The 10,536-nt window shown below is 34.3% G+C and overlaps 3 protein-coding genes and 1 non-coding gene across 19 annotated transcripts; all 4 read left to right on the top strand.

Annotated features, from left to right (window-relative positions):
• Window positions 1-633: 633 nt before the first annotated feature.
• On the top strand, window positions 634-6,550 carry LOC137808770 (uncharacterized). Of its 16 annotated transcripts, none has more exons than XM_090299944.1 (10): window positions 634-1,069; window positions 5,147-5,232; window positions 5,325-5,369; window positions 5,456-5,558; window positions 5,638-5,695; window positions 5,775-5,858; window positions 5,938-6,021; window positions 6,101-6,236; window positions 6,316-6,399; window positions 6,479-6,550. In XM_090299944.1, exons 5-8 carry the CDS (start codon window positions 5,672-5,674, stop codon window positions 6,212-6,214), a joined length of 306 nt encoding a protein of 101 aa, XP_090156070.1. In that variant the 5' UTR covers window positions 634-1,069; window positions 5,147-5,232; window positions 5,325-5,369; window positions 5,456-5,558; window positions 5,638-5,671; the 3' UTR covers window positions 6,215-6,236; window positions 6,316-6,399; window positions 6,479-6,550. The 16 variants fall into 16 exon arrangements, with proteins under 16 accessions (XP_090156070.1, XP_090156068.1, XP_090156067.1 ...); XM_090299942.1 differs by having other exon boundaries at window positions 5,325-5,395; window positions 5,475-5,558; XM_090299941.1 differs by having other exon boundaries at window positions 5,312-5,369.
• LOC137808844 (small nucleolar RNA snoR127) lies at window positions 1,774-1,959 on the top strand. Its single transcript, XR_011080743.1, has one exon. It is a non-coding gene; the product is annotated as a small nucleolar RNA snoR127 (small nucleolar RNA).
• LOC150028918 (uncharacterized) lies at window positions 6,350-9,831 on the top strand. Its single transcript, XM_090300174.1, has 15 exons — window positions 6,350-6,373; window positions 6,479-6,536; window positions 6,626-6,696; window positions 6,776-6,859; window positions 6,939-7,022; window positions 7,154-7,237; window positions 7,317-7,400; window positions 7,480-7,563; window positions 7,643-7,726; window positions 7,806-7,889; window positions 7,969-8,026; window positions 8,269-8,352; window positions 8,432-8,560; window positions 9,125-9,209; window positions 9,455-9,831. The coding sequence occupies exons 1-12, from the start codon at window positions 6,350-6,352 to the stop codon at window positions 8,286-8,288; spliced, it is 819 nt and encodes a 272-aa protein (XP_090156300.1). The 3' UTR covers window positions 8,289-8,352; window positions 8,432-8,560; window positions 9,125-9,209; window positions 9,455-9,831.
• On the top strand, window positions 8,303-9,679 carry LOC150028919 (polyadenylate-binding protein RBP47-like). Its single transcript, XM_090300173.1, has 5 exons — window positions 8,303-8,326; window positions 8,445-8,560; window positions 9,125-9,209; window positions 9,455-9,582; window positions 9,646-9,679. Exons 1-5 carry the CDS (start codon window positions 8,303-8,305, stop codon window positions 9,677-9,679), a joined length of 387 nt encoding a protein of 128 aa, XP_090156299.1.
• Window positions 9,832-10,536: the final 705 nt, after the last annotated feature.

The following is a 10,536-nucleotide window of genomic DNA, read 5'->3' as shown; positions in this document are numbered from 1 at the left end:
ATTAATTATTCACTATATTTTAATAATAACTTCAAACATTCTTAAACAACTCAAAAATTTCTTAAAAACTATGCTAAATGAATATTATTAATTATTATTTATACTTCTATTATTGATATTATTAAAGTTAACATTAACATCTAATTTATGGTCATACACATAACAACAAAAAATATCAAATTACGTAATTTTTACACAGAGATTAATGTTTTATTTTATTTTATTTAAACCACTTCAATCAAAAGAAATTTCTTAAAACTTTCATTCAATTCTTATACAAACTATTATAATAACAAAAAAAATATTTCTATATTACTTTACAAAAAGAAATATTACAAAACATTTTTTCATCCTTTAATTCCTTCTTACAAACCAATTAAATTTTAACCTAACATTTTAATAAATTATTTTAAATTTCTTTCTTCGATATAAATATAAAAATTACACTTTATATATTCACTCATTATATACTTTCTGTTGCATTTTTAAATACTTCCAAAATTCAATTCAATGTACATTAATAAATATTCACATATATTTTTATCACCAATTATATTTCTTCTTGCATCATCTTTTATTTCCTTCTATCTCCAAAACTAAATAAAATTTTAATTAAATTAAGTTAATAGTTTTTTTCCGTTTTTCCTCTGGCCCCTGTATTTAAAAGAAAAACTCCTCCAAGAATTGGGACATGGAAGCGGAATTTCAGTGCCTAAAGAAAAGCAAAAAACTTTTGCCTCGGAACCCGAATTCCGGTAGTGATATGCGTCGCCGGTGATCGAAAATGAAGGTGGAGATTCGGTCTCCGAAGAACCGAACTCTCACGAGGCACATGAAAGAGTGCCAATGTCGGAAATAAAGTGCAATCGATCCGGTTGGGGAATTTTTGGCAAAAGTCTCATTTGGGGAAAAAAGTTCCTTATTCCAACGATTTCCAAATCCCTAAATTTTCAATCGATTTCAAATGCTTATTGATTTTGGAAACCTCCAAATTTTCACTGATTTCAGTTTCCTAAGTTCGTTTTTGACGTCTTTGATCGTCTTGATGTCATCGAAGCCTTGTTTTCAGGTGCCTCTCTTTGTTTTTTGTCTTTCTCTTTTTCGTCTCGTTCGCGAAATCTCTTTTTCTTTTTAGGATTCTCTCTATGGGGTTTTCTTTTTGTCTATTGAAATTAACGGGTTAAGAATGGGGTGTGCGTCCCACATTTGGCTTTGATACAGTCAAGAAAAGTGACTTTAGGGTCTTTGGGTAAAGTCAGTGGTGCCGATATTTTAGGGGAAACAATGTTTGTGCTACTATGCAAGGTTGGCCTTGTTGCTTGTTATGGTGGCGATGGGTTAGACGCATATGGACGTGGTGTTGAGGGCTATGGAGCCTATGATGGTCCAGGCATTGGTGGGGTTTATGAATCAGGTTCTGGTGTTGGTAGTTCTATCAGTCAATCTTGACGAAGAAGGATCCAGTAACTAAACATGTGGATGCCCGGACCACTTGCTGTCTATGCTGAGATAAAAGAAAAATTCTTTAATCTCTTTAGTCAATATTTAATTTCTTCAATCACACTTAACTATAGTTTTATGATGGTTCCTGAATCAATATGGTTTTCTTCAAAATCTGCAGGAGTTATCGCTCTAAAATCCATAGATGTTGTTGCTTTTACAAAGGTTAAAATCCAAATGGATGGTGAATGACAATTTATTTCATATCTTTAACCATATGTGATCAGTTATTACATAGTAATTAAATCTGTGGGCTGCCTTTCCTCTCTGGCTCTGGAATGATGTGACTTAGCCAAATCATACATTCATGTGCTCCATGTGGTTGCAAACATTGTTTCTAAAGCTGTCTCTCATGCTAAAACTAAGCACGAAAGCAAGCTTTGGTTGATGTTGATGGACCTCATGTTGAAGTGCATTTCCCTGATGATAAACCGGGAGAATGGTTGTTTCCTGACCAGAATCATAACAGTTTAGTTTTTCCAGAGTAAGGAAAGACAGTGACCAATTTTAATTACTATATAAGTTTCTTTTGTCCTGTGTCGTTTTCTGTTGAATATTCATTGTTCCCCATGTTTCAATCAATGGAAAAAAAAGAGTAAGCTAGGTACATATGCTTGTGAGTCCTTTGATAGCACCCTGATTTTTGAAGAGGGAACTTTGTTTTCGGAAGAGTATGCCTGATCATGTAGGCTAATTAGATTGGATTTGACTGGACTGCCTCATGTAACAACTCGTTTTTTACATTTTAAATGTACAACTAATTTGGTGTCACTTTCGAAGGTGTTAGAGTTGTGCTTATGTTAGAGATGCATCACGTAGTGTACCCAACCTTGACTAGTAGATAGATAATGTTTAGTAGACATTTTAGAACAAAATGAAACTTGTTGGAGATTCCACATTAACTAGAGATATGACCAAATTATACTATAGAAGTGAGTACAAAATTTGCCTTACAAATTTGGTTTTGTAAGTTTGAATTAAGTTTAAAGTCTAATTTCTAGATTATATAGGAACCTATCCTAGCAAGGGCTATTGATCCTATTATGCTAGTCGCTACTGGGCTGTTCTAGACCACTCACAAATATTCATTCCCAAACTCGAAATATCTAGTCCTCTGCATGCGGGAATGTATTGAAAATATCATATTGACTAGAAATATAACAAAAATATATTGTATAAGTGGGTTTTACCTAAGTTTGTTTTATGAGGTTAAGTGAGTCTTAAAACCTACTTTCTAAGATAACATAGCAATAATTTTATTCCAACCAAGGAAAAGGAAGTATAAGTTGATATTTCGTCACATTTTATTAATACCCCAAACAAGGCCATGGGGCGCTTCAAATTTTGTTGCGCCTTTGTGTGCATGCTTCTTAAGGTATAGTTAGTTAAAGCTCCATGCACTCTTAGCTTTTTAATGGATTTCTTTTAACCGTAAGTTTTTGGTCTGAATTTTATTGTTGCTGGGACACAGTGCTTTTCTTTCTTGATCTTGCCCAGACAATGTTATTGTTTATGATGTGAACTTTTTGAAGAATAAATTAAATATTTGTTGTCAGGTAATTAGTAAAGTTCAAAATTGATGAGAGGCATTCATGAAATTTTATAGTCTGATTTGTTTATACTTTTAGCCTCTGACTTTTACATTGACAACTTATGGTTTATGTAGAGGGTTCTTGCAAACTGTAGGTTTTCGCTCACGCACACTACTTTAGTGTCAGAAAAAGTTATCTAAACTAAATGAGTGTATTGGAACTGTGGAGTTAACAATATACATAACATTGTAATTGTCACATTCTAAAAATAACTATAGGATGCAGAACTTTAGGTGCCTACTGCAGAACTTGGCCTATCAGAATGGAATTGCATATAGCTAGTGAATGGAATGTTGTGGCAAGCCTTGTCATTCCATTTCTTTCTGACCAATTCCATCTTGTTAGTAAATTTCCTGATTGTGTTATGGGCCAGGAAATGTTTGTAGGTGAAGCTGATATGAAAAATAACCCTCTTCCTAGGCCCTTTTTACTCTTGGAATTTTATCAATGTCTTCTAATATCAAATCCACACATTGTAAGGTAGTGTCCAAAAGAAATTGTTCCTCTTGTTCTGTAAATATTTACTTGAAACTAACATAAATTAACTTAATGAGTAGTAAAGTAAAAAACAAATTATAATTATACATCTTTACCTGCCAAAACATAGTTGCTACTGTTGTGGTTCACAAGTTCAACAAAATTTTGTTTTCTAATCTCTTCAACTAAAGAGTCCAAGCGTTCAAACATCTTCAACTATATTTTCTGGTACCTGAAACCATCAACCTCCTTATAAACATCATTGAAATTGACAGTGTTTGAATTGCACTTGAATTGTGTGAATCTCAAATGAACTTCAGCCTGCACACCAATAGCTCTGATTCTTTGGCAGCAGGGATGCCTTGCTGTCCAAGGGCAATTGCATTGCACCTGGTTGCCAACGTCCAAAGGTCATTGCATTGCACCAGGTCGTAGCCCATTTTCTCAGATAAAATTTTTGCAAAAAAATTGGCCTGTAGTGAGGGCAAATCACACAGCACTGCAGATATGCAGCCTCTTGTTCCACTCAATCTGCATTTGCTGCTAGTAGGTCAAGAAGGGAAATGACCATAAAGTTAAACGGCAGAAGTCGTTTTTTATTTTAGGAACTTTTATGCTTTAGGTCCAAGACAAACACCATCCAGTCTCATTTTTTTTTCAGTTTGGGCCATAAGTTATCTATTAGACTTTCTGATCTCTTTTGATAAAAAATATAAAGAAAAAAAAATTAGATTCATTATAATCAAGTTTTATTTTTGAATTTAAACAAAGATATTTTCTAATCAAGATATTCTGGAAAACAAAATATTCTGGGAAATAAAATAAAAATTATTTTGAAACTGTCACTTTGTTGGTTGACTATTTAACTTCACTATGTATATGTTTCTTTATGTTAAATTTATTTTGAAATAATGTTTTATTATTGCTCATGAATTTACCATACATGATACAATTCGATTCATGATTTGGAAAATTGGTCTTCCCATTTTCTATTTGCATCTCAATTCAACTATATTTTTTTTTATATTGTAGGGAAACCCCAAATTTAAATTTCCTCGTTCAGTTTTACATGTTAGGTCTTTTTTCTCCAGCCTATGCATTTTTTGGGTTTAATCATCATTGGTTATTTGTTTTGAACACTTCCATCCTTAACTGGTTATTGTACGTTAACATATATGATGAATAAGTTGTGAGTAATGTGCTTAATTGTGTGAGTAATCATATGTTGTATATGTGCTTTTGTGCTACCAGTAATCATAACTTCTAACAGATGTCATTGACCGTTGCTTATTTAAGATTTGTTTATTCTTTGGTTCTCTGTTTATATTTCCCTTACTTATTTCATTTTATATATTAGCTAATTCTAAATAACAAGTCTGTTGTTTCTACACATGTCAATTTTTCTTTGAATTTCAATGTGTAGATATTCACTGTTCATTGCTTTAAAATGTATATATTGCAAGGCTTGCTGTTTATGTTTATAACACCAGAAGAAGGTTCTCACTGGAATGAAGTATATAATTTATGGCGCTTCCTATTAGAAACTTCAGACTCTGATATTTTATTTCTTTAACTAGCTGTGGTCTTGGCTAGTGGACACTACTCGGCTAATGGTGCTGTGGCCCAAGGTTCCCAACCTAAAGGAGATTCAAACAACACTACTGTGAGTCTGATTTTGTATTTTTTTGTACATGTTAATCACCTTGCTTTGTTCATATCTTAGTAACTGGTCTCTGTGGTAGATATTTGTTGTAGGGCTTGATTCTGACATTAGTGATGAGGATCTCAGACAACACTACTGTGAGTCTGATTCAAAGAACACTAGTGTGAGTCTGATTTTGTATTTTTTTGTACATGTTAATGACCTTGCTTTGTTCATATCTTAGTAACAGGTCTCTGTTGTAGATATTTGTTGTAGGGCTTGATTCTGACATCAGTGATGAGGATTTCAGACAACACTACTGTGAGTCTGGTTCAAACAACACTACTGTGAGTCTGATTTTGTATTTTTTTGTACATGTTAATCACCTTGCTTTGTTCATATCTTAGTAACTGGTCTCTGTTGTAGATATTTGTTGTAGGGCTTGATTCTGACATCAGTGATGAGGATCTCAGACAACACTACTGTGAGTCTGATTTTGTATTTTTTTGTACATGTTAATCACCTTGCTTTGTTCATATCTTAGTAACTGGTCTCTGTTGTAGATATTTGTTTTAGGGCTTGCTTCTGCCATCAGTGATGAGGATCTCAGACAACACTACTGTGAGTTTGATTCAAACAACACTACTGTGAGTCTGATTTTGTATTTTTTTGTACATGTTAATCACCTTGCTTTGTTCATATCTTAGTAACTGGTCTCTGTTGTAGATATTTGTTGTAGGACTTGATTCTGACATCAGTGATGAGGATCTCAGACAACACTACTCTGAGTCTGATTCAAACAACACCACTGTGAGTCTGATTTTGTATTTTTTTGTACATGTTAATCACCTTGCTTTGTTCATATCTTAGTAACTGGTCTCTGTTGTAGATATTTGTTGTAGGGCTTGATTCTGACATCAGTGATGAGGATCTCAGACAACACTACTGTGAGTCTGATTCAGACAACACTACTGTGAGTCTGATTCAGACAACACTACTGTGAGTCTGATTCAAAAAACACTACTGTGAGTCTGATTTTGTATTTTTTTGTACATGTTAATCACCTTGCTTTGTTCATATCTTAGTAACTGGTCTCTGTTGTAGATATTTGTTTTAGGGCTTGATTCTGCCATCTGTGATGAGGATCTCAGACAACACTACTGTGAGTTTGATTCAAACAACACTACTGTGAGTCTGATTTTGTATTTTTTTGTACATGTTAATCACCTTGCTTTGTTCATATCTTAGTAACTGGTCTCTGTTGTAGATATTTGTTGTAGGGCTTGATTCTGACATCAGTGATGAGGATCTCAGACAACACTACTGTGAGTCTGATTTTGTATTTTTTTGTACATGTTAATGACCTTGCTTTGTTCATATCTTAGTAACTGGTCTCTGTAGATATTTGTTGTAGGGCTTGATTCTGACATCAGTGATGAGGATCTCAGACAACACTACTCTGAGTTTGATTCAAACAACACTAGTGTGAGTCTGATTTTGTATTTTTTTGTACATGTTAATCACCTTGCTTTGTTCATATCTTAGTAACTGATCTCTGTTGTAGATATTTGTTGTAGGGCTTGATTCTGACATCAGTGATGAGGATCTCAGACAACACTACTCTGAGTCTGATTCAAAGAACACTAGTGTGAGTCTGATTTTGTATTTTTTTGTACATGTTAATCACCTTGCTTTGTTCATATCTTAGTAACAGGTCTCTGTTGTAGATATTTGTTGTAGGGCTTGATTCTGACATCAGTGATGAGGATCTCAGACAACACTACTGTGAGTCTGATTCAGACAACACTACTGTGAGTCTGATTCAGACAACACTACTGTGAGTCTGATTCAAAAAACACTACTGTGAGTCTGATTTTGTATTTTTTTGTACATGTTAATCACCTTGCTTTGTTCATATCTTAGTAACTGGTCTCTGTTGTAGATATTTGTTTTAGGGCTTGATTCTGCCTTCTGTGATGAGGATCTCAGACAACACTACTGTGAGTTTGATTCAAACAACACTACTGTGAGTCTGATTTTGTATTTTTTTGTACATGTTAATCACCTTGCTTTGTTCATATCTTAGTAACTGGTCTCTGTTGTAGATATTTGTTGTAGGGCTTGATTCTGACATCAGTGATGAGGATCTCAGACAACACTACTGTGAGTCTGATTCAAAAAACACCACTGTGAGTCTGATTTTGTATTTTTTTGTACATGTTAATCACCTTGCTTTGTTCATATCTTAGTAACTGATCTCTGTTGTAGATATTTGTTGTAGGGCTTGATTCTGACATCAGTGATGAGGATCTCAGACAACACTACTGTGAGTCTCATTCAAACAACACCACTGTGAGTCTGATTTTGTATTTTTTTGTACATGTTAATCACCTTGCTTTGTTCATATCTTAGTAACTGGTCTCTGTTGTAGATATTTGTTTTAGGGCTTGATTCTGACATCAGTGATGAGGATCTCAGACAACACTACTGTGAGTCTGATTCAAACAACACCACTGTGAGTCTGATTTTGTATTTTTTTGTACATGTTAATCACCTTGCTTTGTTCATATCTTAGTAACTGGTCTCTGTTGTAGATATTTGTTGTAGGGCTTGATTCTGACATCAGTGGTGAGGATCTCAGACAACACTACTGTGAGTCTGATTCAAACAACACTATTGTGAGTCTGATTTTGTATTTTTTTGTACATTTTAATCACCTTGCTTTGTTCATATCTTAATAACTGGTCTCTGTTGTAGATATTTGTTGTAGGGCTTGATTCTGACATCAGTGATGAGGATATCAGACAACACTACTGTGAGTCTGATTTTGTATTTTTTTGTACATGTTAATCACCTTGCTTTGTTCATATCTTAGTAACTGGTCTCTGTTGTAGATATTTAATGTAGGGCTTGATTCTGCCATCAGTGATGAGGATCTCAGACAACACTAGTGTGAGTTTGATTCAAACAACACTAGTGTGAGTCTGATTTTGTATTTTTTTGTACATTTTAATCACCTTGCTTTGTTCATATCTTAATAACTGGTCTCTGTTGTAGATATTTGTTGTAGGGCTTGATTCTGACATCAGTGATGAGGATATCAGACAACACTACTGTGAGTCTGGTTCAAACAACACTACTGTGAGTCTGATTTTGTATTTTTTTGTACATGTTAATCACCTTGCTTTGTTCATATCTTAGTAACTGGTCTCTGTTGTAGATATTTGTTGTAGGGCTTGATTCTGACATCAGTGATGAGGATCTCAGACAACCAATTTTGCAATTTTGTGAGGTTGTCTCTGAAAATTCCAGTGGGAAAAGGGTGTGGATTTGTTCAATTTGCTGACAGGTACTTTATTCTTGCAGTATCTCTTGACATGATGACTTAGATTATAACTTCCATGTTAGTGAAACCCCTGCCCCTCCCGTGAAGTGGGTGTTTTGAAGTGGGTGTTGTCACGTGAAATAGGAAGTGGTGTGTGTATTCTTGTGATTGGTAAGAAATCCTCGAATATGCTAGCTTCTAATGCTTTTGAAATCATACAAGGATATTTATCTAATCAAGTTTCTGAGGACAGTGCATTTAATGTTGGATTCTAACTGCCTTGCCAGCATTATTAGTGCTATGTTATCTTTTGCCTTAGAACATCTCCAATATGAGTTTATTTTATTGTTTAACTCTAAAGAAGCATTGCTCAACAATTTGTTAACTATAAAGAACTCAGATATGGACTAGTGGATGAATAAATGGTTATTTAGTTAATTGAATTTTAGTTAAAAATTGACTTAAGGACTTGTAAGTAAAGGTGACACACAGGACCCACCAAATTTCAATTATGCAACCCTTCTTAGAGTTGTAGCATTGTGGATGTTCTTAGTGAGTTAACTATGCTTTATGCTGGGTGTGTAACAGAAAGAATGCTGAATATGCAATAATGGCATTGAATGGGACAGTTATCGGAAAGCAGACAGTGCGCCTCTCTTGTGTTGCAGTCCAGGTAATAAGCATGTAAGTTTGTGTCCGTTGTTTCACTTAATCGTTTAATATATTTTACCTGTGGCTTTATAATGGGAAATTGGTTGAGTGACATTCTCTTCTTGGCATTATACCTTTTAATTCTATATTTGGATTTGGGGGTCTCCAAAATGAATTCTCGCATTATTCAAGTTAGAAATACTATTTCTAATATTCACCTTTCTTTATTGAAATGCATCTTTAATTTAATTCCTCGGGATCACACAGTGGAGAAGTGATTCCAATGGAGGCCACTATGGTGGTGAGGGTTACGGAGGCCATGGGTTTGCTGTGACACAATCAGGATCTAGCCTTGCAACCTGCTGCTGCTGCAATTCAAGGGGCTTCCTGATTTGGTTAGCTGAATTGTGTGTTGAAGTAGGATGGATTATACTGTGTGATTATTTTTAAATTTGTAGCTGGGTTATACGGTATGCGGGGTTCTTAATTTAGATTGTATTAAAAAGTCTGAAATTTTGGATTGAACCAGACCACATATAATATGACTCGGGTATTTTTGTTTTTTAAATCTTTAAAAACATACTGGTAGCAGACAGCTAAGATTATTTTAAATACTTTACAGTAAACTGTTGCTGGTTGCAAAATCTCCGTCCATATGCTGAATCTGAAACTGAGGTTATTTACGAGTTTCTTGCTGACTCTAATGTTGGGAACAACATACTCTTGTGAAATTATTTGAACCATGATTTGAAATGAGACAATAAATTTAAAACTATTGTGCCATGTGTAACATCTGTGTGTATGCAGCCATGTGTAGGAAAAATGGGTAATATCTTTCCATTCAATTAAAACGATGGAACTCTTTTAATGGAAGTTCAGTCTTCTATTTTGTATGATATTAGTCTCATGATTTCTTATGGATGAAGAAAACATTGATTCCCATTGTAGAAATGACGTGGAAAAGAGTTGAAACATAAGTTAAGATTCTTGCAATCAAGATCTTAGACAATAAGATCACTCACATCAGGTGTCTTGAGTACAAAAAATGGTATGCATTCTCGATTTACTTTTGCATAAATTTTTGAATGGAAACCACTTGGATATTGTGTTGGTACTCGCATACCATCATTGTCAAGAATTTTTGTGTTGAAGTTTTAAATTTGGCTAGAACTAGACTGGGAATGGAGCAAAGATCTTTAAACAGAAGAAAGTGGAAGACACCTGAAGCCGAAGTCTTCATTCAAAAATCAAATCAAATCAAATCGATTGAGATCTTGATTGTGATGGCAAGATGGTCTTGAATCTAGATTGCCATTAAAACTAATGGAGGAGTACAAGTTTGACCCTGA

The sequence above is a fragment of the Phaseolus vulgaris genome, chromosome 3 (genome assembly GCF_051622355.1).
Source record: "Phaseolus vulgaris cultivar YP4 chromosome 3, ASM5162235v1, whole genome shotgun sequence".
Lineage (NCBI taxonomy): Eukaryota > Viridiplantae > Streptophyta > Magnoliopsida > Fabales > Fabaceae > Phaseolus > Phaseolus vulgaris.
Note: the sequence above shows the minus strand (reverse complement) of the source record. Positions and strands in the feature narration are given on the sequence as shown.